This window comes from Aquarana catesbeiana, linkage group LG13 (assembly GCF_042186555.1).
Source record: "Aquarana catesbeiana isolate 2022-GZ linkage group LG13, ASM4218655v1, whole genome shotgun sequence".
In the NCBI taxonomy this organism is placed as follows: Eukaryota; Metazoa; Chordata; class Amphibia; order Anura; family Ranidae; genus Aquarana; species Aquarana catesbeiana.
In genome coordinates, this window is record NC_133336.1 from 187,646,887 (window position 1) to 187,673,861 (window position 26,975).

Below are 26,975 nucleotides of genomic sequence, written 5' to 3' on the forward strand. Positions count from 1 at the left end.
CAAAGAGTTGATAAGTGGGCCCCAAGAAAATGTTTGCCCAGTCAGGTCCAATCAATATTAAAGACAGACCCGCTACTCATTTATTTATACATGTTTTGCTTGTGATAATCACTTTCCAGTGACTCTGCACAGGAAGCCATAAACACATTTGCATATAAATATAAGTAAGTATTGACATATAAATACTCCTGAATGGAAAATTCCATTCATTTAAAAAAAAACCCTTCTAGCTCCTTCAGGTTTGTTTACACTGTGCGCGTACAATAAAGTTTTTATCAGTGTACAGAGCTTGCCGGAACGGAAGTGACGTGGAGGAAGTAGGGACGTAGCGGCGCTGAGGCTGTGTTGCATGCTGGTTGAAGATGGCGGCGGGACCGATTTCGGAGCGGAACCAGGGTAAGGCGGGGTGATAAGCAGGACTGCAGAGGGAGGTGACGGTGGGCTCTACGGACCGGCCTGCTGTAGAATTGGGAGCTGTGTGGTTGGGCCTTTGTTCATAGCAAAAACAGCGCCGCTCTGGGAATGGCAGTAACCCTGGTTGCTACGGGCAACGGCTCCCAGTGCTCGGCCTTGTAGTGTATTGGCGGCCTGTGGAGTGGAGAGGGGTCCACACGTGACTGCCTGGTCATGGGACTCATTGAAAGAGTAAAGGGGGCTGGCTGTCTTCTGAAAATGCCATTTGCCTGGCTTTTCACACTGGAACGTGATCTGCCTGCTTTGCGCCGGTGTCAGAATGACTGAATGGAAGCCGGTGCAAGTAGCCAGACAAGTAGCATTTTTAGAAGGTAGCCTGCAGTGGCATATTCTTGCTTCCCTCAGCATTCCCTCAGAGGGGCCCAGACCGTCCTGGAGGCAGAACACTCCACTATGACGGGGAGGGGGGTCTCCGCTAATGACGGGGAGGGGTGTGTCTCCGCTAATGACGGGGAGAGGGGGGTCTCCGCTAATGACGGGGAGGGGTGTGTCACCACTAATGATACGGGGAGGGGGGTCTCCGCTAATGACGGGGAGAGGGGGGGTCTCCGCTAATGACGGGGAGAGGGGGGGGTCTCCGCTAATGACGGGGAGAGGGGGGGTCTCCGCTAATGACGGGGAGAGGGGGGGGTCTCCGCTAATGACGGGGAGAGGGGGGGGTCTCCGCTAATGACGGGGAGAGGGGGGGTCTCCGCTAATGACGGGGAGAGGGGGGGGTCTCCGCTAATGACGGGGAGGGGGGTCTCCGCTAATGACGGGGAGAGGGGGGTCTCCGCTAATGACGGGGAGAGGGGGGGTCTCCGCTAATGACGGGGAGGGGGGTCTCCGCTAATGACGGGGAGAGGGGGTCTCCGCTAATGACGGGGAGAGGGGGTCTCCGCTAATGACGGGGAGAGGGGGGGTCTCCGCTAATGACGGGGAGAGGGGGGGGTCTCCGCTAATGACGGGGAGAGGGGGGGTCTCCGCTAATGACGGGGAGAGGGGGGGGTCTCCGCTAATGACGGGGAGAGGGGGGGTCTCCGCTAATGACGGGGAGAGGGGGGGTCTCCGCTAATGACGGGGAGAGGGGGGGTCTCCGCTAATGACGGGGAGAGGGGGGGGTCTCCGCTAATGACGGGGAGGGGGGTCTCCGCTAATGACGGGGAGAGGGGGGTCTCCGCTAATGACGGGGAGAGGGGGGGTCTCCGCTAATGACGGGGAGGGGGGTCTCCGCTAATGACGGGGAGAGGGGGTCTCCGCTAATGACGGGGAGAGGGGGTCTCCGCTAATGACGGGGAGAGGGGGGGTCTCCGCTAATGACGGGGAGAGGGGGGTCTCCCCTAATGATACGGGGAGGGGGGTCTCCCCTAATGATACGGGGAGGGGGGGGTCTCCCCTAATGACGGGGAGGGGGGGTCTCCGCTATGACGGGGAGGGGGGGGTCTCCGCTATGACGGGGGGGTCTCCGCTATGACGGGGGGGTCTCCGCTATGACGGGGGGGGGTCTCCGCTATGACGGGGGGGTCTCCGCTAATGACGGGGAGGGGGGTCTCCGTTAATGACGGGGAGGGGGGGTCTCCTCTATGACGGGGGGGGGGTCTCCTCTATGACGGGGAGGGGTGTGTCTCCACTAATGACGGGGAGGGGTGTGTCTCCACTAATGACAGGGAGAGGGGGGGTCTCCCCTAATGATACGGGGAGGGGGGTCTCCCCTAATGATACGGGGAGGGGGGTCTCCCCTAATGACGGGGAGGGGGGGTCTCCGCTAATGACGGGGAGGGGTGTGTCTCCGCTAATGACGGGGAGGGGTGTGTCTCCGCTAATGACGGGGAGGGGTGTGTCTCCGCTAATGACGGGGAGGGGTGTGTCTCCGCTAATGACGGGGAGGGGTGTGTCTCCGCTAATGACGGGGAGGGGTGTGTCTCCACTAATGACGGGGAGGGGTGTGTCTCCACTAATGACGGGGAGGGGTGTGTCTCCACTAATGACAGGGAGAGGGGGGGTCTCCCCTAATGATACGGGGAGGGGGGTCTCCCCTAATGATACGGGGAGGGGGGTCTCCCCTAATGACGGGGAGGGGGGGTCTCCGCTAATGACGGGGAGGGGTGTGTCTCCGCTAATGACGGGGAGGGGTGTGTCTCCGCTAATGACGGGGAGGGGTGTGTCTCCGCTAATGACGGGGAGGGGTGTGTCTCCACTAATGACGGGGAGGGGTGTGTCTCCACTAATGACAGGGAGAGGGGGGTCTCCCCTAATGATACGGGGAGGGGGGGTCTCCCCTAATGATACGGGGAGGGGGTGTCTCCGCTAATGACGGGGAGGGGGGGTCTCCGCTATGACGGGGAGGGGGGGTCTCCGCTATGACGGGGGGGGTCTCCTCTATGACGGGGAGGGGTGTGTCTCCACTAATGACGGGGAGGGGTGTGTCTCCACTAATGACGGGGAGAGGGGGGGTCTCCGCTAATGACGGGGAGAGGGGGGGTCTCCGCTAATGACGGGGAGAGGGGGGGTCTCCGCTAATGACGGGGAGAGGGGGGTCTCCCCTAATGATACGGGGAGGGGGGGGTCTCCCCTAATGATACGGGGAGGGGGGGGTCTCCCCTAATGACGGGGAGGGGGGTCTCCGCTATGACGGGGAGGGGGGGTCTCCGCTATGATGGGGGGGGGTCTCCTCTATGACGGGGTGTGTCTCCTCTATGACGGGGAGGGGTGTGTCTCCACTAATGACGGGGAGGGGTGTGTCTCCACTAATGACGGGGAGGGGTGTGTCTCCACTAATGACGGGGAGGGGTGTGTCTTCACTAATGACGGGGAGGGGTGTGTCTCCACTAATGACAGGGAGAGGGGGGGTCTCCCCTAATGATACGGGGAGGGGGGTCTCCGCTAATGATACGGGGAGGGGGGTCTCCGCTAATGAGAGGGGGGGTCTCCGCTAATGATACGGGGAGGGGGGTCTCCGCTAATGATACGGGGAGGGGGGTCGCCACGCCGTGGCTTGCATTGTACAGCCCATTTTTAAAATGCAGGCTGCGGTGTGGCCTGGTCACATGACTGTCAGCACATCACATGACCAGGCTTTCCTTCAGGCTGGGTTCACACTTAGTGCGGACGAGGCTGACAGCAGGGGACTGGTGCATCCCTATTCTACGTTTCAGGGACGAATCAGGCCTGAATTTGGACCTGAAATGGAGCCAAAGACGCACAGGTGACAAGCAGGTATTCCCTCACTTTGGAGGACTTAATTCTCGCTTCCTGTTTGGGCTATGGGGATCGGAAATGTCATCAATAAGACACAAATGGCAAAAAGCACACACGGGTTATATATAACGCTCCCGTACTCAGGACATATATTATGCAATTTGCTTTCCACAGGTTGAAGGAGAGAAAATTGCTAGATTCCCCCCATCAACGCAGTTAGTGTTGAGGAAATCCCTCCTGGTGGCGATTGTATTCTGACAGTGGGAGGTTTCCCCACCATCAGAATACAGTGATCACTGCCAGCAGCTATTAGATGGGGGGGGACAGATGTGTTGGTTGTATAGAAATCAATCAATAGATCAACTTCAATCTATAGATGGATTGGAATTCAGCCAAATCCTGCTGAACCGCCAGATGTTTGATCAGTCTAGGGCAGTGATGGTGAACCTTGACACCCCAGATGTTTTGGAACTACATTTCCCATGATGCTTTTGCACTCTACAGTGTAGGTGAGCATCATGGGAAATGTAGTTCCAAAACATCTGGAGTAATAAGGTTCGCCATCACTGGTCTATGGGCTGCTTATCTCTATCCAAAACTAAACCTAAAAAAAAAAAAGTTTTACCTTTAGTCATACTTTCTCAATGTTTGCTCATTTCAGGGGTGCTGAACCTATAGAGGTTTGTATAGCCCACCACTGAGCTCCACACAGGATCGGAAATGCCGCCCTACCCAATGGCACATACTGACTTTTGTTACCCCACTGAAGGGAATGCCTGGTACTTCCAAGGATGGCGGAGCATGTGACTCGCTCATGTGACCACACTGGGTTTGTGCACGGCAAACTGTTGGCATTTGGAGGATGCTGAAATTAGTAGCTGAGATGATGTAATTTCAGTACAAATGATCAGGTGTTACAATTTCAATGGTCTAAGAAAGATATCAGATGTGGAAGAGATGTTGGCAGCGGTGGAGAGAGACAGATGTCATTGCCGGTATATGGAGAATTTAGTCTAACTGCCATATATATAATGGCCTGTCAGCATGTTTTCATAGTTGCAGTCTTGGTATCGGGTATTTTAGCCAACAAATCAGCTGTCCAGTAAAAGTGATCCAGGGGGGCTCTACAGCCACCCAATCGGTTATACGGTATTGAGAAGGGTCTTCAACACTGCCGGCGGTGGTTCCCAGGCTCTCTTGTTCCTCCGTAGTGCCCAGGACCACAGTACATGACCTGGACAACTTCACACAGAGGAGATGGAGAAGAGTTCATTCCCCGATCTCCTCTGTTCTGTCACTTCCAGTTTCAGAGCGGTCATTCTCTGACCGTTGGGGGCCCTTTCACACCGCTCTGTAGCAAAATCGCTGTAAAAATGCATATGCGGGTTTTATTGCGATTTTGCTGTTTCAGATACTTTTACTGTGTGTTTTTGGGTTGCCTGCACCTGTGAAAAATGAACATGTGACTCAAAAACGCAAATTTTGCGTTTTTTTTTTTTTTTGTTTTTTTTTCTTGCCAAAATTTAACAGCTTTTTTTCTATTGATTTCAATGGGAAGCTGCGTTTTTGGTGTGTTTTTCACCAAAGGATGCAGCATTCATGACTTTTCAAAACGCACTACACCCATAATGCAGTGGTGTCAAGAGTCCCTTTCTTGCAAGGTAAAAACGTATCAGTGTGAAAGAGCCCTTACAGCCAGGGAACAGCTAATCAAGCACTATCTGTGTTTGGTTAGTCTCTTTGATGGGCAGGGGAGACCTTGGGGGTCTATTAGATCTTTGTCTGCATGAAGATTACCTGTCACCTGCCCAAAGCTATCACAAGGGGGTCTGTTCACAAAGGGAAATTAGCTCAAATGGTAGAGCGCTTGCTTAGCATGTGAGAGGTAGCGGGATGAATGCCTGCATTTTCCATTAGGCAAAGGGCCCAATTGTTTATAGCAAAAAAATTCAAGTAAAAAAAAATGCTTAAAAAGTATATTGCTCTAATGGATATTAAAGTCTCCATAAAGAGTACCTGTCGTCTGGTGAATGCTCTCACAACAGGGCTTGTTAGTCCCCTTGTGATGGCAATAAAGTTAAATGAAAAAAAAAGTGTAATAAATAAAAATAGTTTAAAAAAAAAAAACTTTTTATAGCACCCCCACCCCCCTGCACATACATTAAATGCAAATGTGCATGTAGGCCTGTCACACACATGTAAACTGATTGCACTATGCGTGTGAGATATCACCACAAACAGAGTGAGAGGAATAATTATAGTGCCATCATTCATAATTAATGTTTTATTAGATAAAAGAAATCTATGTGACTTTAAATGAGGTCTATGACCAATGGGTCAAGGTATCCTTCATCCCTAATTCTGATAAGAAACCAAATGAAGGATTGGGACTTTGAATGAAGCATGCACCTAAAAATGTAGTAAATCGTAGCAAGTTTATCCCATGTATAAATGAATAATAAAACCAAGACGCACAGCACCGTGCATCCGAAATTAATGTTATATATATATATATATATATATATATATATATATATATATATATATGTACACATACATCAATGCAAGGCACAATACACATGATAGTAAAATGTAAGTAGGTGAAAAACAGGTAATGACATAAAACAAGGGGTAGGTATCTGTACCAGTTGTTGGCCCCGGTCCACCGTTGGTGATCCTGCCATACCCGAGATCCATGGCTAGCTTTGTAAGTATGGATGGAGGCTATGTCACCTCCCCTTTACTTAATTAAAATGCCCTATTCATGCAATCAGTCTGACTTATTTATATTTGTATCTCACAGGCTTCGGCCACAATTGCTCTTGATGAGTGGTTATCAACCACAAAACGCGTCGAGCTATGGATGCTATACCCATGCATCTCCCACTTATACCAAGATCTTGATATGGCCAACAAAGTGCCTATCCATTGCCAGACTAGATACTTACCTCCTTGTTTTATGTCTTTACCTGTTTTTTAGCTACTTACATTTTACTATCGTGTGTATTGTGCCTTGCATTGATGTGTGTGTACATATATGTATTGTGTGTGTATGTATGTGTGTGTATATATATATATATATATATATATATATATATATATATATATATATATATATATATTATGATATGAATTTCGGACATTGATGTGTGTGTACATATATGTATTGACTCTATATGTATATATATGATATGAAATTAATTTTGGACGCACAGTGCTGTGCGTCTTGGTTTTATTATTTATTTATACATGGAATAAACTTGCTACGATTTACTACATTTTTAGGTGAATGCTTCATTCAAAGTCCCAACCCTTCATTTGGTTTCTTAAGGTTTTATTAGCTGGTGGTTAATGCATCCTTTGTGCTGTTTTGTTCTCTCCTAGACGCCACAGTCTATGTCGGAGGTTTGGACGAGAAGGTATCCGAGCCGCTACTATGGGAGCTGTTTCTCCAAGCCGGGCCAGTAGTAAACACTCACATGCCCAAGGACCGGGTCACAGGGCAGCATCAAGGTGAGGGCAACATATGGTTGGTGCCTATTGGTCTCCTGCACGTAGAAGTAGTAATACCAGCATTCACTTGTACTTCCATTGAATTGTCTCTTTATGGACCCATAAAATTCAGGCTTGCTGGGAATGCCCTCCATCAGACTTTTACCAGCTATATGGCTTGGCTTTACCATTAGATTTCTACTAAAGAGAGCGTTTGCATTCTTCAAATTTTCAACTTGGGGCTTAAGCACTGTAAGCCATTAAAAAAGTGCCTCTAACACCTACCATAAAACATCCAAACACTTATCCTGAAGTGAAATGAAGACTTAACTATTATCTTCCCTACTTGCAAGCGATCCTTAAAGGATATGTTCACCTTTTGGTGACATGTTATGTTACACCTGTATTTAGGGTGTAACATGTCGCCAAGAACACCTGCTTGTGCCCCTCTTATCCCCCACTGTGACAGCCAGCAAGGGATTTTCTCCCTGCACCCACTGTCACAATTTAAAGAGTACGGCTGTCCAAGGCTCCGCCCACATCTGAGTCATTCATTCACAGCAATCTGCAAATGAGTGAACTGCAACTACTGTTTGCCACCATGGTAGATGGCTTGTAGGTTTCAGTGAACCGTGAGGACGCTGGTGAGTGCTCTCCTAGTTCATTGCTCTTCCTACTCTCCAGTAACTACCTGTACGGGAGGTGTGGGTAGACAGCTATACTGAAATTCGTCACGAGCCTGATCTTGCACCCGTGATCTGCTGATTGCGGGTGCAATGCTCTGCAGGCCCCCCCAAAAAAATGCATTAGCTACATACAGTGTTCCTATTCTGCTCTCAGAACAAAATCAAGTTAGGCTTTAAAACCTAAGCCAAACCAATTTTTTTATTTTTTTGGATCACTTTGTGACTCCACTGGGGAAAACTTCCTTCACTTCCTGCCCCTGTGACATCCATACAAGGTGGTCGACAAGATGGCATGGACAGAAATAAACCATTGTTGGAAGTTCACTTTACTTACTCACTGTGACAAAAATGTCCCCATCGGAAGTGAGGGGAAATCTTCCCTAATAGGGGCACAGATGGCAATAAAGAAAAAATTTTTCTAACCCTTCCCTTCTCTAGCCGAGAGGAAATATATTGTTTTTCTTGGAGCTGGATTTTTATATGGGAGCTGCCATTGCTGAATTGTTGAAGATGTATGCAGGCCCCAGCTGGTATAATTCCCTACCTAATGAATCCCTAACTTACAACCTAGGATGTAGGACTGCAGGAACATTTCAAACATGAGTGCAGGTGCTCCCAACTCCCAAGTTCTTTACTCAATCAGGCCTCATTGACATGGGCACACTGATCCGTACACTCGTGTGAAGAGCCGTCTTCAGCCTCCTGGGTTGTACAGGTGTTCTGTACCGGCAGCCTGTTCATATCAATGGCAGGTGGCCGACTGCACAGATCTGAGCCCATCCATGTATGTACATCTGTGCCGGTCAGGAGGCAGTCTTTCGGTATTCTGATTTGTGTACCCGATCCACACAGAGTTGTGCAGGCTTCCTGCAGGGAACGCCTGTGCATCAGTATGTCTGTGTGAATGAAGCCTAGCTAAAAGTTAATGGAACTGCAACATCAAATGGGATTGTAAGGATCCTTGGGACAGTAGAGACCCTTGTGCTCCTGAAGGCAGGGGCTTATTGGAGGGACTCAAGACTTTCCACTCAATGCAGGTCTAGACAAATTCCAGGAGCCAGTAGCTGCTGCCTTTTGGTGTTTGGAGGTACATGTTGCTTTGCCTGCTGTCTCCTGGCTTTTACTGTAGTTTGTCCTTCCATGACACTTATCCTGTCTATTATTTCTTTGCAAACATGTAACTTCTGATCGTGTATATTGGGGTCTGAAGTAATTATGCTAATATTCTGCAGGTTATGGCTTTGTGGAGTTCCTTAGTGAGGAGGATGCAGACTATGCCATTAAGATTATGAACATGATAAAATTATATGGGAAGCCCATTCGAGTGAATAAAGCCTCGGCACACAACAAAAATTTGGACGTTGGAGCAAACATTTTTATTGGTAACCTGGACCCTGAGATCGATGAGAAGCTTCTGTACGACACCTTCAGTGCCTTTGGTGTCATCCTGCAGACCCCCAAGATCATGCGAGATCCAGACACTGGCAACTCCAAGGGCTACGCTTTCATCAACTTTGCCAGCTTTGATGCTTCAGACGCAGCCATCGAGGCCATGAACGGACAGTATTTATGTAACCGTCCCATCACAGTGTCCTATGCCTTTAAGAAAGACTCCAAGGGTGAGAGGCACGGCTCTGCGGCAGAGAGGTTGCTGGCTGCACAGAACCCACTGTCCCAGGCTGATAGGCCTCACCAGCTTTTTGCAGATGCCCCTCCTCCTCCTTCAGTTCCTGCTGTCATCACTTCTCTAACCAGCGCTGTAGCTGCAGGTGAGTTGGACTTGGTGGTGTACTAGGGGTAGGGGCACACAGGAATTTTTACCAGCCTTTTTTCATCCATCCTTGCTAGGAACGGTTGTGCAGCATCAAAAATGTTCTTCCTTCAGGCTTTTCATTCCTTTTGTATTTTTTCACCACCTGTGACACATTCCTTCAGTTTATATTTTAGTTTCTTTTTGCACATTCCACTGTGTTTATTCATAGCTAAGCTCAGTGGGTCAGAGAGGGACAGGAGCTTGGTGGGGATAGGTGGAGCTAAGCAATAAAAATCATGGCTGGACAGGCAGAGGCAGCATCAAGGCATGGCTCTTTATTTTTCAGCAGCGATGACAACAGCTCCACAACTGTAAAATGGCTATGAGGTGCCAGATAAGACAGTTTGTTGCATGGGATAAGACATTTACTTTAGGCAGTTTTATCAATAGCAAAGTATAGAAGCATGATATGTCTAAAGAGATGCCATGGGGGAGGAATATTTTTTATTCTCTGTGACTAATCACATGGCTATAATAGAGGCATACCTTCCACTTTGTATCCGTTTTATAAGGACCTCCACAAGTGCATTGGCATGGTCCATCTCAATATCTGGAGAGCAGAATTGGATTATAAAGTAAAGTTTGCTAAAATCCTTACTATGAGGAATAACCGACACAGCTACTACTTTTATGTACTCATGGACTTTACTTCCACCAGGCACTTTGTATGCAGTTGTATAGATGTAAATTATGCTAAGCAAAGATCTTAATACATTTCACAGCCCTTTTTAAAGCTGAAGTTTGGAGCCTAACTTCATGTTTTAGTGAACTTTAAATAGTGTGTTGGACCAAGCTGGCCAAAACAAACAATGTCCTTTTGCTAACAGATGTAGCAGCTGTCAGTGCTATATGAACTGTGTGTGGTAGTGATGCACCTATATATCGGCCGCCAAAAATTATCATCTGAAAATAGGGTTATCTACGTTTTTTACCAATTAGAAGAAAAGTGCAAATAATGACAGCGAAAATTATCACCCGAAAAGGTGCCGATAATGGACAAAAATTCATATTCATTTAAATTCATGATATTAAAAAGTCAAATACAATACAATCATGTGATAAAAAAAAAATATATATATATATATATATACATTTTTTCTATTACATAAGTGTATTTGACTTTTTAATTAATAAATATATATATTGAAAAATTTTAAACTGTCCATTTCGGTTTTCGGCCAAATCCATCCTGATTTTTCGGTTTAGTTTTCTGCACTGGAATTTTCATTTCGGTGCACACCTAGTGTGTATCCTCAGCACATACACTATATAGCGCTGCTCAGCCATTCACAGGAAGCTTTGTATTTTTTGGAATGAGTGCAAGGTTTCTTCTGCATGGCTGAGGCAGAGATTGTGACGTCATCTGCCCACCTTAGTGAATCAGAGGAATCCTTATACTCTTTCAGAATGTACAACGCTCCTTGTGAATGGGTGAGTAGCACTCGGCCTGACTCAGTTTTGGTCTGGGAGTGAAATGGGAAATCCCTGTCCTGCTGCTGGAACACAGTGCTGAATACTGTGTGTAGCTGAGACTACATACAGTTGAGTGCTGACAGCCGCTGCATATGTCAGTGAAGGAAATAGTTTGAACCAGCTTGGTGCAAACTGTTTCAAGTTCACTAAAACATGGAGTTGGGCTTTAATCTCATATTGTGCCTTCCCTGGTTTCTCTTTTCCCCTTATCAACATGCTAATGAATGATTCGATCAATCCTTTCTATTATATACGTTCTCTCACTGGATCTCCATGCTTCTCTGTGCAATGCATACAGATCATGGCTGGTGGGAGGGGCCAGCTGGGGGGCTGTACATAGCTTCCTAGGAACCTCACAGCACCCTGCCTCTGTACTCCTCTCAAGCCCTCCTTCCAAGGGCCAGTCCACTGCTTGTATCAATGTGGCGTATGGTTTGATATCAGTTTGGAGGAGTGGGTGTTCTAGGCTGACTGTATTTAAGTTCAGATGTCCTAGATAACATCCACATGTGATGCTGAGCCTCCGTGATTGAAAGAACTGAAATCCAATTGATGAAGTAAGTGGATCAGGGACAGTCAGGCTAGAGGGGAAATGGCTAGATAATGCTGGACGTCCTCCAGCCAAGTAATGGGGCAAGCTCTGTCTAACTTGCTGCAGTTTCTAATGCACACTCAGTGTGCAGTGAAATCTGAGTCGGCAAGTTTTTTTTGTTTTTTTTTTTCAGGCCATCAGTGCTGTTTTCTTACGTGAATGTTATTTCTTTTTACAGGCTTACCCGCTTTTCCTCCAGTTCCGCCGCCTGGTGCATTACCTCCAGGAATGCCTCCAACGATGCCTCCACCCCCAATATCTTCACTCACTGCAGCAGGAGCAGGTGGTGGTGCAGGTGGTGGTCAACCACAAGTTCCAATGCAGTTCCAGTCTGGAGCTATGCATCCAGGTAAGTGACGCTGCCACAGGATAAGCTTGATTGAGAAATGTATTTTATTTACTTTATATAATAGGACTGACAACGCCTAGCAGATTAGAGGCTGCTCTTTGGGGTTAAAGCGTTTAACCCCCCAAAAAAAAAAAATGTAGATTCTGGTCCCTTAAAGCAGATTACACAGTGCTTGTGCTATGTAATATCCCCCCCTCTAAACTGTAAAAAAAAACAAACAAACCCTAAACCTACCACTTCCGGTATGACCTCTCTAAACAGACCACAATAACCAGAGCAGCTCCGCCCTGATCACCGTGGTCAAAGTGCCTGCTATCTGCTCTCCTCTCTCCCCCCTCACCCCCTCCTCCCTCTCTGTCAGCGCCCTCTCTGGCCCGAACCCCGCCGCTATTATTGTAACATTAAAGTAAAATATTAAATTTGTCACTGCCAGCCTCTCTATTAGAGGCTGACATAGCACAATGTGTAAGTTGTATTTAAAAACGAGTGCTGTAAATCCTGAATATCAGCTGTCTTCAGGCTGGTCTCGTGACTCAGAGGGGAATCACAGCCCCTCCTGCAGATGACATCTATCAGAGCTGGAAAGCAGCCGCGAGTGATGTGACCAGCCTGAAGACAGCTGATATTCAGTATTTACAGCGCTTGTTTTTAAATACAACTTACACATTGTGCTATGCAAGGTTCTAATTTATGGCATTTTTATAATTATTTTGTATTTTTTTACTAGTAATGTAATTACTACAAACCGTAGATCTATCTCTTCTCTCCCTTTAGAATGAGTATTTGTGTGTGTGTGTGTGTGTGTATCCCCTTTCTGGCTCTCATGCCTGTGATCGCGGGTGGCCGGCAGCGATCGCGCCCGCCACATGCATTGGGTCCCCCGCCGTGCAGCGGGAGCGCACGCCTGCTATGGCTCTTAAAGGAGCCGACGTACCCATACGGTGATTCGCAGGAACGTGCCACTTTGCCAATGTATGGCAGGTTGGCAGGCTCCGGTCCTTTGGACGAGCCACGATGATGTCACTCCCACTCATGCACTGGGGAACTGATGTTTACAGCACGGGTATGTCGTTCCTTCAGAGTGCATGCGCTAGTGACACCACTGGCGGCTTCGCAAGTAAACATCTCCTAAACGGTGCGAGTTTTGGAGATATTTACTATACCTATAGGCAAGCACCTCCTTTGGCTCTTTAACATCAGGCTACTGTTTCACAGATTTGCAGGGTTGCCGTCTGGTCTGGTATTCGGGCCTCATTTGATGCAACTATCGAAATAGAGTCCTTCAGGCAGCTCTCTTAAGTGGCAGGCAGTCCTCATGACTAAGCTCCGGGGGGGCGGAGCAAAACATGTTGGGGGCTTGCCCAGGCTGAGGTTGTCTCTCATATCACCTTAGGACTCTGTGGATGTGTACAGCACCAGGGATCTTTCCTCTTTCAGTGACTACAGGAGCTGGGATGAGCTCCATCGCTTGCTAGCACTCCTGCAGTGGTTGCAGCATCACCCACACTACTCTCCACAGTGATTGAGCCTGAGCAGCACACTAAACAAACCGTGGGTCACCATGGCAGGCAGTCCTGGTCTGTTGTTTTGTGACTGTTTTGTGCTGTCACCCACCCCTCAGTTGAACTGCTTTTGGAATTATTAATTACAGGTACTTGTATAGCGCCAACAATTTACACAATACTTTACAAATATATTATACATTCATATCAGTCCCTGCCCGCAAGGAGCTTACAATCTAAGGTCCCTAACTCGCTCCCATACTTATACATAATAGGGCCAGTTTAGACAGAAGCCAATTACCCTACCAGCATGTCTTGAGTGTGGGAGGAAACCGGAGTACCCGGAGGAAACCCACACAGGCACAGGCAGAACATGCAAACTCTAGGCAGGTAGTGCCATGGTTGGGATTCTAACCGACAACCCTACTGCTTCTAGGTGAAAGTACTAACCACTTAGCCACTGTGCTGCCTATAGGTTAAAGCAGAGTTCCACTCAAAAATGGAACTTCCGCTTTAAGTGCAGGTGACCCCCTGACATGCCACATTTGGCATGTCGTTTTTTTTTGGGGGGGGGGGGGGAGTGAATACCCTGTTTTTAGAGGCACCCAGCTCCCACTTCCTCCCTTGGCGCCGGAAGGAAGATCACCTCTCCCCCTCCCTCCTTACAATCTTCTGGGACACGTCACAGGTCCCAAAAGATTGCCGGCCATTCACAGCGCAGCTTGCCTACAGTTAGAATTCCGGCACCACAAAGAGGAGCAGGGCTTCGTACGCCCGCATCGCTGGACCGTGGGACAGGTGACTGTCTGATTATTAAGTCAGCAGATACACTTTTTGTGGGAAATTACAGCGGCTCCAGATCCAAAAAATTACTATATGACTTATAGCAATTTGTATACTCCAGGGCTCAAAATTTCAATTCCTGAGCTACTAGCCAGGCCTTAAGGGTTACTAGCCACCAGTTGCCCCACCCAACCCTTACCCTGCCCGGCCCCCAACCACGCCCTCATAAATTATCTCATGAAATTACACTTAAATGTTTTATGCAGAATTAAAGTGGTTTTCCGCGAAAAAAAATAAATAAAACTCAGCAGCTACAAAAGGTGTAGCTGCTGACTTTTAATAATCCCACGGTCCATCGATGTGGGCGTACGAAGCCCCGCTCCTCTCCCCCTTCTCTCCATGACGCCGGCATGCTTACTGTGGGCGCCCGGCTGTGGCTTCACAGCCGAGCACGCACTGTGCATGTGCGCGCTGTGAATGGCTGGGCAATCTTCTGGGACCTGTGACGTGTCCCAGAAGATTGCAGGGAGGGAGTGGGGAGAGGTGAACTTCCTTCCGGTGCCGCGGAGCCCCGGGAGGAAGTGGGAGCTGGATGCCAAATGTGGCATGTCAGGGGGTCACCGTCACTTAAAGCAGAAGTTCCATTTTTGGGTGGAACTCTGCTTTAAGTTACAAAAATAAATATTAATAACAATTTTATCAGTGCAGCGTGACCACTGCCCACCAATGAAGCCTCACCTGTGCCCACCAATGCAGCGTGACCTGTGCAGAGGAAAAGAGAGGGGAGGAAGAGGGGAGCCGGATGGATCACAGAGCGGGGATTGCCCGCTGTAACAGCTTGCATTTTAATTGCAGTCCACTAGCCGTCACACACAGTCCCGCCTCCTTTGATAGACGCCACATGTCCTAGCATTGGACCAGTGTTCTGTCTATCAAAGTAGCCGGGCCAGGAGGCAGGACTGTGTGTGACAGCAAGCGGACTGCAGTTCAAATGAAAGCTGTAGCGGGTAATCCCCGACCTATGATCCGTCCGGCTCTCCTCTTCCTCCCTTCTCTCTTCCTCTGGAAGAACGGCTTCCATTCAACCCTGCCTGCGGTGCTCGAATGCGAGCAGGCAAGTGGAAATTTTGGGGTCCGGTATACGATATATAATTTTTTTTTTTATTTCAACGAAAGTAGAGTTACCCTTTTTAATAATTTTTTAGACCTTGGAATATGAAAAAGTATGTATGAGAGAGACATGAGACTGCCACTGCTTGTCTGCTCTATCTGTAAATACTCCTTGCCTGGCTTCCAAGTCATGTTGTGGAGCAAGTATCGAGTCTAGAGACAGCCAGGCAAAATAGGATTTTTGTAATCGTAACATCTATTTCTTGGAGTCTATTGACCATCACAGATAGTCAACTGCCAGGGATTACTGCTACCTACAAGAGGATTAGGCATCGGCAAACAAAAAAGATTGCAGGCCAGGATAAGCCTCCCACTCCCATCTTGCCTTAGTTTGTAGCAAAGCAGTACCAAGAGAGCGGTCATAAAACGCAGAGAGGTTGGACCGATTTCCCTGAATGGACCCTGGGAAAAGAATTTCACTGTAATTGCAAAAATCCTTAGTTTTTTTTGTTTTTGTTTTTTTTTTTTTTTACTAGTTCCTGTTTTAACCACTTGCCAATCGCCTCACGACGATATACGTCGGCAGAATGGCACGGGCAGGCAGGATCACGTGCCCGAGGCGGTCTGCGTTTGTCCCCCGGCAATCGGAGGTGAGGAGGAGGCCATCCATCGTGGCCCCCCCCCCCCCCCTCGCGATCACTCCCGGCCAATCAGATCATTCCTCTGCTGCTGTATGCTAAACAGCAGCAGAGGAAATGTCATCTCTCCTCGGCTCGGTATTTTCCGTTCCGGTGTTCTGCCGAGAAAGTTCCCCTCGGCGGATAAGGACCCCCCTCTACTGTGCAGGCGCAGCGCTTGCGCAGTAGAAGCCGGCGAAAATAGCCGAAGACAAATAGAAGAGAAATCAGCTGTACGCGGCGCCTGTAAGAGGGCCCCTCGCGGGCTCACTTCGCTCGCCACGCTTCGCTCGCCACGCTTCGGGCACTTTTTTATTCTCCCTCTAGGTCCACTTGGATGGTGGGGCTTCAACCTGGACCTAGGGCGCAGGCGCTGTGTACAGCTGATTTGAAGTTTTTCAGCTTCGGCTATTTTCGGCGGCTGCTTGTCCTTCGTACTGCGCAAGCGCTGTGCCTGAGCAGTACAGGGGGGTCCTTATCCGCCGGGGGAACTTTCTCATCAAGACACCGGCGCCGAGGAGAGAAGACTTCAATGTGAGTGCACAAACACTACACACACAGTAGAACACGCCAGGCACACATTACACCCCCCGATCACCCCCCCCCCCCCCCCCCCGTCACACTGACACCAAGCAGGTTTTTTTTTTTTCCTGATTACTGCATTGGTGTCAGTTTGTGACAGTTATAAGTGGTAGGGCAGTTAGTATTAGCCCCCTTTAGGTCTAGGGTACACCCCTAACCCCCCCTAATAAAGTTTTAACCCCTTGATCACCCCCCGTCATCAGTGTCACTAAGCGATCATTTTTCTGATCGCTGTATTAGTGTCGCTGGTGATGCTAGTTAGCGAGGTAAATATTTAGGTTCGCCGTCAGCGTTTTATAGCGTCAGGGACCCCATATACTACCGAATAAAGGTTTTAACCCCTTGATACCCCTTCACCAGTGATCACCATATAACTGTTACGGGTGACGCTGGTTAGTTTATTTTTTATAGTGTCAGGGCACCCGCTGTTTATTACTGAATTAAGGTTTAGCCCCCTGATCGATCGGCGGCAATATGCGTCGCCCCAGGCAGCGTCAGATTAGCGCCAGTACCGCTAACACCCACGCATGCACCGTACACCTCCCTTAGTGGTATAGTATCTGAACGGATCAATATCTGATCCGATCAGATCTATACTAGCATCCCCAGCAGTTTAGGGTTCCCAAAAACGCAGTGTTAGCAGAATCAGCCCAGATACCTGCTAGCACCTGGATTTTGCCCCTCCGCTCGGCCCAGCCCACCCAAGTGCAGTATCGATCGATCACTGTCACTTACAAAACACTAAACGCATAACTGCAGCATTCGCAGAGTCAGGCCTGATCCCTGCGATCGCTAACAGTTTTTTTTTGGTAGCGTTTTGGTGAACTGGCAAGCACCAGCAGCCTAGTACACCCCAGTCGTAGTCAAACCAGCACTGCAGTAACACTGGGTGACGTGGCGAGTCCCATAAGTGCAGTTCAAGCTGGTGAGGTGGCAAACACAAGTAGTGTCCCGCTGCCACCAAGAAGAAGACAAACACAGGCCCGTCATGCCCATAATGCCCTTCCTGCTGCATTCGCCAATCCTAATTGGGAACCCACCGCTTCTGCAGCGCCCGTACTTCCCCCATTCACATCCCCAACCAAATGCAGTCGGCTGCGTGAGAGGCATTTTCTTTATGTCCTCCCGAGTACCCCTACCCAACGAACCCCCCCAAAAAAGATGTCGTGTCTGCAGCAAGCGCGGATATAGGCGTGACACCCGCTATTATTGTCCCTCCTGTCCTGACAATCCTGGTCTTTGCATTGGTGAATGTTTTGAACGCTACCATTCACTAGTTGAGTATTAGCGTAGCGTACAGCACTGCACAGACTAGGCACGCTTTCACAGGGTCTCACAAGATGCCATCGCATTTTGTGAGACCCGAACCTGGAACCGGTTACAGTTACTAAAGTTACAGTTACAAAAAAAAGTGTAAAAAAAAAAAAAAAAACACAAAAAAATATATAAAATAAAAAAAAATAGTTGTCGTTTTATTGTTCTCTCTCTCTCTATTCTCTCTCTATTGTTCTGCTCTTTTTTACTGTATTCTATTCTGCAATGTTTTATTGTTATTATGTTTTATCATGTTTGCTTTTCAGGTATGCCATTTTTTATACTTTATCGTTTACTGTGTTTTATTGTTAACCATTTTTTTTGTCTTCAGGTACGCCATTCATGAATTTTGAGTGGTTATACCAGAATGATGCCTGCAGGTTTAGGTATCATCTTGGTATCATTCTTTTCAGTCAGCGGTCGGCTTTCATGTAAAAGCAATCCTAGTGGCTAATTAGCCTATAGACTGCTTTTACAAGCAGTGGGAGGGAATCCCCCCCCCCCCCCCTTCCGTGTTTTTCTCTGGCTCTCCTGTCTCAACAGGGAACCTGAGAATGCAGCCGGTGATTAAGCCAGCTGACCATAGAGCTGATCAGAGACCAGAGTGGCTCCAAACATCTCTATGGCCTAAGAAACCGGAAGCTACAAGCATTTTATGACTTAGATTTCGCCGAATGTAAACAGCGCCATTGGGAAAGCATTTTATCACACTGATCTTGGTGTGGTCAGATGCTTTGAGGGCAGAGGAAAGATCTAGGGTGTAATAGACCCCAATATTTTCAAAAAAGAGTACCTGTCACTACCTATTGCTATCATAGGGGATATTTACATTCCCTGAGATAACAATAAAAATGATTAACAAAAATAGAAATGAAAGGAACAGTTTAAAAATAAGATAAAAAAGCAAAAAAATAATAAAGGAAAAAAAAAAAAAAAGCACCCCTGTCCCCCCTGCTCTCGCGCTAAGGCGAACACAAGCGTCGGTCTGGCGTCAAATGTAAACAGCAATTGCACCATGCATGTGAGGTATCACCGCGAAGGTCAGATCAAGGGCAGTAATTTTAGCAGTAGACCTCCTCTGTATATCTTAAGTGGTAACCTGTAAAGGCTTTTAAAGGCTTTTAAAAATGTATTTATTTTGTTGCCACTGCACGTTTGTGCGCAATTTTAAAGCATGTCATGTTTGCTATCCATGTACTCGGCCTAAGATCATCTTTTTTATTTCATCAAACATTTGGGCAATATAGTGTGTTTTAGTGCATTAAAATTTAAAATGCGTTTGAAAAATCGCTGCGCAAATACTGTGTGAAAAAAAAAAATGAAACACCCACCATTTTAATCTGTAGGGCATTTGCTTTAAAAAAAATATATAATGTGTGGGGGTTCAAAGTAATTTTCTTGCAAAAAAAAAAAAAATTTTTCATGTAAACAAAAAGTGTCAGGGCTTTGTCTTCAAGTGGTTAGAAGAATGGGTGATGTGTGACATAAGCTTCTAAATGTTGTGCATAAAATGCCAGGACAGTTCAAACCCCCCCCCAAATGACCCCATTTTGGAAAGTAGACACCCCAAGCTATTTGCTGAGAGGCATGTCGAGTCCATGGAATATTTTATATTGTGACACAAGTTGCAGGAAAGAGACAAATTTTTTTTTTTTTGCACAAAGTTGTCACTAAATGATATATTGCTCAAACATGCCATGGGAATATGTGAAATTACACCCCAAAATACATTCTGTTGCTTCTCCTGAGTACAGGGATACCACATGTGTGAGACTTTTTGGGAGCCTAGCCGCGTACGGGACCCCGAAAACCAAGCACCGCCTTCAGGCTTTCTAAGGGCGTACATTTTTGATTTCACTCCTCACTGCCTATCACAGTTTCGGAGGCCATGGAATGCCCAGGTGGCACAAAACCCCCCCAAATGACCCCATTTTGGAAAGTAGACACCCCAAGCTATTTGCTGAGAGGTATAGTGAGTATTTTGCAGACCTCACTTTTTGTCACAAAGTTTTGAAAAAAGAAAAAAAAATGTTTTTTTCTTGTCTTTCTTCATTTTCAAAAACAAATGAGAGCTGCAAAATACTCACCATGCCTCCCTACAAATAGCTTGGGTGTCTACTTTCCAAAATGGGGTCATTTGGGGGGTTTTGTGCCACCTGGGCATTCCATGGCCTCCGAAACTGTGATAGGCAGTGAAGAGTGAAATCAAAAATTTACACCCTTAGAAATCCTGAAGGCGATGATTGGTTTTCGGGGCCCCGTACGCGGCTAGGCTCCCAAAAAGTCCCACACATGTGGTATCCCCGTACTCAGGAGAAGCAGCTAAATGTATTTTGGGGTGCAATTCCACATATGCCCATGGCCTGTGTGAGCAATATATCATTTAGTGACAACTTTGTGCAAAAAAAAAAAATTTGTCACTTTCCCGCAACTTGTGTCAAAATATAAAATATTCCATGGACTCGACATGCCTTTCAGCAAATAGCTTGGGGTGTCTACTTTCCAAAATGGGGTCATTTGGGGGGGTTTTGTGCCATCTTGGCATTTTATGGCCTTCAAAACTGTGATAGGTAGTGAGGAGTAAAATCAAAAATGTACGCCCTTAGAAATCCTGAAGACGGTGATTGGTTTTCGGGGCCCTGTAGGCGGCTAGGCTCCCAAAAAGTCCCACACATGTGGTATCCCTGTACTCAGGAGAAGCAGCTGAATGTATTTTGGGGTGCAATTCCACATAGGCCCATGGCCTGTGTGAGCAATATATCATTTAGTGACAACTCTTTGTAATTTTTTTTTTTTTTGTCATTATTCAATCACTTGGGACAAAAAAAATTAATATTCAATGGGCTCAAGATGCCTCTCAGCAATTTCCTGAGGGTGTCTACTTTCCAAAATGGGGTCATTTGGGGGGGGGGGGGGTTGTACTGCCCTGCCATTTTAGCACCTCAAGAAATGACATAGGCAGTCATAAACTAAAAGCTGTGTAAATTCCTGAAAATGTACCCTAGTTTTTAGGCGCTATAACTTTTGCGCAAACCAATAAATATACGCTTATTGACATTTTTTTTACCAAAGACATGTGGCCGAATACATTTTGGCCTAAATGTATGACTAAAATTGAGTTTATTGGATTTTTTTTATAACAAAAAGTAGAAAATATCATTTTTTTTCAAAATTTTCGGTCTTTTTCCGTTTATAGCGCAAAAAATAAAAACCGCAGAGGTGATCAAATAACATCAAAAGAAAGCTCTATATGTGGGAAGAAAAGGACGCAAATTTAGTTTGGGTACAGCATTGCATGACCGCGCAATTAGCAGTGCCAAATTGTAAAAAGTGCTCTGGTCAGGAAAGGGGTAAATCTTTCCGGGGCTGAAGTGGTTAACAACAAAAAATGACTTCATAAATAATTCTACTTCACTGTTGTTGTAGATGTGATGTGTAATAGGGTGAGAATTGTGGAGAGGGGCTATAAAACCTTTCTAAGCTTCACCTGCGTTGTCATGGGTCTGCCCTAATTAACTTTCTGTATCCACAGGTCTACAGATGCAGGCACCGCACCCAGGAATGGCTCCGTCCCCTGCTCAGATGGCCGCACGTCCTCCTGGTATGGCTCCTCCTGGACCCCCTCCAATGGGAATGCCACCACGGGGACCTCCATTTGGAGCGATGGGTAAGTTTTTGGTTTTTTGTTTGTTTTTTTTTTTTTTTTTTTTATTGCACAATTGTGGTCAAAAGTAGCCAAACCGATTCTTTATCCTGTCTGGATAGTTATGGTTAGATTTGGAAATGATTGTTTGTGGGCCGCTGACCTTCTGTCAGCCATCTCATGTTTATGGGCGTCTTCCAGGACAAGTGCACTTATAAGTGGGCACACATGGGCAATTTTTTTGGTATAGCAATTATTCCCCATGGTTGTTCTAAAAGGAATCACTAGTGATGGCTACACATGCAGTTGCATGAAGTAGCAGAAATCAATTGCTCAGATTTGGAGCATAGTTCTACTACTGGCCATGAATGACTGCTGCATGCTACACGTCATTGCTGTGGTGTGTGTGTGTGTGTGTGTGTGTGTGTGTGTGTGTGTTGTGTAGTAGTCAGTGTGAGGCACTCTTTTGGGATTGGTATAGCAGAATTACCTGTCTGCAGTCCACCCTTAAAGTGACACTAAAGGTATTTTTTTTTTTTTTTAAATAACAAACATATCTTACTTGCCTCCACTGTGCAGCTCGTTTTGCACATAGTGGCACCGATCCTGGTCTTCTGGGGTCCCTCGGCGGCTGTCTCGGCTCCTATCAGATAACCCCCTCCTGGGGGGTTACCTTGCGTGTGCGCTCCTGAGTCCAGCATTCGGCGTCCATGGACACTGAATGCAGGAGTCGGCCCCGACGGCCGCGTCATTGGATTTAATTGACAGCAGCGGGAGCCAATGGCTGCGCTACTATCACTCTAGCCAATCAACAGCCGAGAACCCCCTAGCAGAGAGAAGGCTCGTCCCCGTGGGACAAGTTCAAGGGTTCAGGTAAGTAAAATGGGGGGGGGGGGGCTAGGGGCCGGTCACTGACAGGTGTTTTTTCACCTTAATGCATAGGATGCATTAAGGTGAAAAAACATTTACCTTTACAACCCCTTTAAGCTGGCCATACACCATACAATTTTCTTCAATTTTCTTTAGATTTACCTTCAACTATGTAGTGCAAGGGCCTGCCTGATTGCATACAAATTGAAAGTGTTTAGGTTTGACCTCCTATTTATATGGTTTTGGTAAATCTAAAGGAAAGTTGTACAAGAAAATGGTATAATGTTTGGCCAGCCTTAGTGTTAGCAGCTCCTTCACCACCAATCAGTAGAAACAGACATTTCAGCTCAGTGCTTGTTAGTGTAAACACATTAATGCCTTGTATTAGTTGCAGCTGTCCGGGATATTCAATTATGATGTATCTGTTTTGTAAAGCAGCTGTGGTAGTTGATGGTTTTGTTGTTTGTACATGTCTATTGCTGCTAAAGGTCTTGCCATATAGCAGCTGTCATTGCTATGCAAACAGCACCTTGATGATTTCTGTATAAATAATGAACAGTTGTCCAGATTGGAGAAAATTCAGCATGTGAACTTAGAGCTTCAAAATGGAACTCCAGCCCCCTCCTAATCTCCCAATCCCACTCGACGAAAAAAAAGTCCTTTCTTTTCACGCTCCAGCGCTGTTTCTTGACTTCCTCTTTTGTTCAGCCCCCTGGAGTTCTGGACAGAAGCACTGTCGTCCTCTGAGTAAAACTGTTGTGTACATACACCTCTAGGGGTCACATCAGAAGCAGGCTGGGCTCCTAGGACTCCAGAACTGAGTCGTGGTCAGTCCTTGAATGCCCAACCCCTACCACCACCAGAGGACGCTGCCATAACATGGCTGGAGTTCCACTTTAAAGCAAACCTGTGACCCAAACAAAATGGCAAAGCTACACCTGCCGCTTGCTGAGGGCACAGTACTGCTGCAGATTTGCCTCAGAGCTGCCTTGGGTCTCCTGCACCTCCTGGTAATGATCACAGGCCCCCAGTTCTCTGCCTATGCTACCTATCGGCACTCCTGGGTAGTGCCACTAGAAATGGCTGAGTGTGCCTGTTAACACTGAAAGAGCCACAAAGGTCAAGTTACTGGTTTGATGTTGAGCAGCTCTAAGTGGAGACTTAGAAAAAGGCTTTTACTGGTGTCTGGCGATAGACACCTACTAAACTCTCAGCTATTCAAAACTGCTGTTCTTTTGATTTGGCTCTAGATTTATTTAATTTTAAGAGAACATGTTCTAGAAAAGATCTTGATAAGCTAACTTGATCAGCTAATTCCTTTAAAGCAGGGCTCTCACTGACGGCCCTCCAGCCTTTGCGAAACTACAAGTCCCATCATTCCTCTGCCTGTGGAAGTCATGCTTGTACCTGTCAGCCTTGCAATGCCTCATGGGACTTGTAGTTTCGCAACAGCTGGAGGGCTGCCAGCTTGTGACCCCTGCTTTAAAGGAATGCGAAAGAAAGGAGCCTGTATTGCAATTTGGAGCACAAGGACTTGCCAGAGCTTGACATGGAGCTACATTAATGTGTATCTGGTATGACCTAGCAACAAATGTTGTGTAATACCAAACCCCGCAACTGCTTATCCTTTCATTCCCCTGCTACTGGTTAATTGACGGGAGAAAGCCCTTTGTAAATTGTAAGTTGCCACTTGGTAAGTGCATATGGCCATGGGCTCTCTCTGTCTCCCATGTGACAGATATGCCTGAGTGGCATGTCAGCAGCATTGCCATTTGGAAGGAGGGCTAGTAAGTGCATGCTTCCTCATAATCTCTCTATGGTTCTCTTATCTTGGTGTAAGGGGCAGCAGATTGGTTATAGACTTGAGCTCTGACAAGGTGATCCTAGGCCAGCTAGGAAATTAACTTTAAATCAGTGTTCTTGGCCTTAGCTAAGCTGCCCATGTCTACAGCAGCTCCAGCAGTAGCCTTCCAAAGAGCATCCCTGTAAGATGCCCAGATAATCTCACCTGGATCTACTTACCTGGGAGTTGGAAGGAACAAGGACACTGTAATTTTACTTTCAAAGTGGTTGTAAACCCTTGTGTGTTTGTTATTGTTATATTTAAAAAAAAACATGCCTATACTTACCTGCTCTGTGCAATATTTTTGCACAGAGCAGCCCTCTCCTCTTCTGGGGTGCCTGCCGACGCTCCAGGCCCTCCTATTCATTGAGTGCCCTCACGGAAAGCTGATTTCCCTGGGGACACCCGTGCAGGCTAGATCCTGAGTCCCGCTGCTGCTTCCATTGACACAGACTCGGCCCCGCTCCCATGTCGCTGGCTTTGATTACTGTCAAAGCCAATGGCTCCATCTGTCCAATGAGGAGAGAGACAGCGGCTGGATTGGGCTCGGGTAAAAAAGTGGGGTGGTTCTGGGGGGAGCTGCAGCACAGAAGGTTTTTCACCCTAATGCAAAGGAATGCTCTTGGGTGTAAACCCTTGAGACTTTACAACCCCTTTATGAAAAACTTGTGTGCTGAGATGTGAAACATTCTGTAAATTTTTCTTCTGCTAACCTTATTTCCCTTGTGCCTTAGGACATCCAGGAATGCCTCCCGGAATGCGCCCACCACCTCTCATGCCACCACACGGCTTCAACGGTCCTCCCAGACCACCTCCCTATGGCTACCAGCGTGGTCCTCCCCCACCTCCTCGCCCAGCTCCACCACCTCCACGTCCCCCAGCTGCCCGTCCCCCTGCACCTATGAGGATGCCAATGCCACAGTGATCAGGAAACGGACTCCCCGCCAACCTGCATCTTGTGAGAACTCTGTACAGTGCTCCAGCCTACAGCTTGTTCTTTTTTATGTGTTCTGTGGAAGTCTCTGCAGAGTTTTGTATGATTCTGAAATGTATACAGACTTTTTTGTTTCCTTTTGATTTCCCTCAGTTTGAAAATTCAGGGTGTCTGGGGAACGCATTAAAATCATCGTAATACCAGCGCAGGCAATGCAACACTTCTCTGGGGACCTTTGATGAATTTTCCATTGTCTTGCTTAGAGAGCCTGTCATTTTTGTAAAATGGTTCCATTTAAACTGGGTTCGTTTTAAAAGGGCTTTTTTTTTTTTTTTTTTTTTAAACACATGACACAGATTGCCAGACTACCTAGCTACTATACCGTATCCCAAAGCTGCCACGTTTAAAGTTAACCTGTGCTGAGAGTTGGAGCGTTACTATTGACGGCTTTTCATTCTGCAAATCCTAGTTGCCTGATTGTCATGCTGATTGAACGTCGCTAACCCAGAACAAGTTTATAGATGATTATTATACAGGATTTATATAGCGCCAACAGTTTGCGCAGCACTTTACAAAATGAAGGCAGATGTTACATTTACAATACAATTTGGTACAAGAGGAATCAGAGTGCCCTGCTTGTTACAATCTAGGTCTTGTGATTTTTTTTTTTTTTTTTTTTCAGATTGCTATACTTGTCCCAAGTCACCGACTAAGAAAGTGGGTGCCAAGGCCTCCTCCCTGGTATACTTGCCAATACATGTTGCAGGAGTCCACCCTGAAGAAGCTGCCATGGTTGGAGCTTACCTAGGTGGATGATGTCACTGCAGGCCCCCCTCCTTCTCTATGATCATGTTCAGGCCCAACGATTGGCCACTCAGTCCTCAGCACTGTCACATGGTAGTGGTTGAATGCTTCCCTATACATGAAAGCCCCACAATGCTAGAGCAATAGAGCCAGGAGGTAGTGAGGGAACATGGATCGGTGAGTATACCTTGATGGGTAGGGGGCTATCAGGAGGTAGGGGGCAGCATGCCCTTTATGGGTAAAGTGACTGACTCTCCACAGCTTAGGTGGCTAGTATTTTCAGAATTAGCAATTTTCTTTTACTGTACTTTTCTTAGGAAAGGTTTATTTTTAAAATAACCATAAAGTGCTTGATAGTTGCTTTAAAGGTGGCAGGAATTTTCCAGCATGGCTAGGAGCTTGGTAAAGATACTTGCGTTTTTCATCATTAATCCACAGCAGGCATTTGCCAATGGGAATGCCAGGGCTGCCATCGCTGATTGCTTCTTTTACTCTGGTTGCATAGCTGTCATGCCAGTCCTCTGGATTATGCACTTTGAGTCACTGACTTGGAATTAACATGCAGCCAGGACTTCTGCTTTGCATACTTGTTCCAAGTCAAGAAATCCAGATCAGCACCACAATTGGGCAGCTAACATTTTTAGGATGCAGTCATCTGAAATATTTTTTACTCCAGTATCGTTTCCTTTTCCAATAAAGAAGTATGCAAAATATAGCAGGGTTGACACAAGTACAATTCTTGCATAGTACCTAGATCACTGGGTAGCTATTGTAGTTTTTGTTCAGCAATGGGGGGGGGGGGGGGGGGGGGGGGGGGGTGTCTTAACTGGGTTTACAAAAATTGTCATTGCAACCCA

The 26,975-nt window shown here is 46.9% G+C and overlaps 1 protein-coding gene across 1 annotated transcript; it reads left to right on the plus strand.

Annotated features, from left to right (window-relative positions):
- Positions 1 to 272: 272 nt before the first annotated feature.
- Positions 273 to 25,677, plus strand: SF3B4 (splicing factor 3b subunit 4). Its single transcript, XM_073610297.1, has 6 exons — positions 273 to 396; positions 7,036 to 7,164; positions 9,062 to 9,598; positions 11,886 to 12,056; positions 21,557 to 21,691; positions 25,115 to 25,677. The coding sequence occupies exons 1-6, from the start codon at positions 363 to 365 to the stop codon at positions 25,303 to 25,305; spliced, it is 1,197 nt and encodes a 398-aa protein (XP_073466398.1). The 5' UTR covers positions 273 to 362; the 3' UTR covers positions 25,306 to 25,677.
- Positions 25,678 to 26,975: the final 1,298 nt, after the last annotated feature.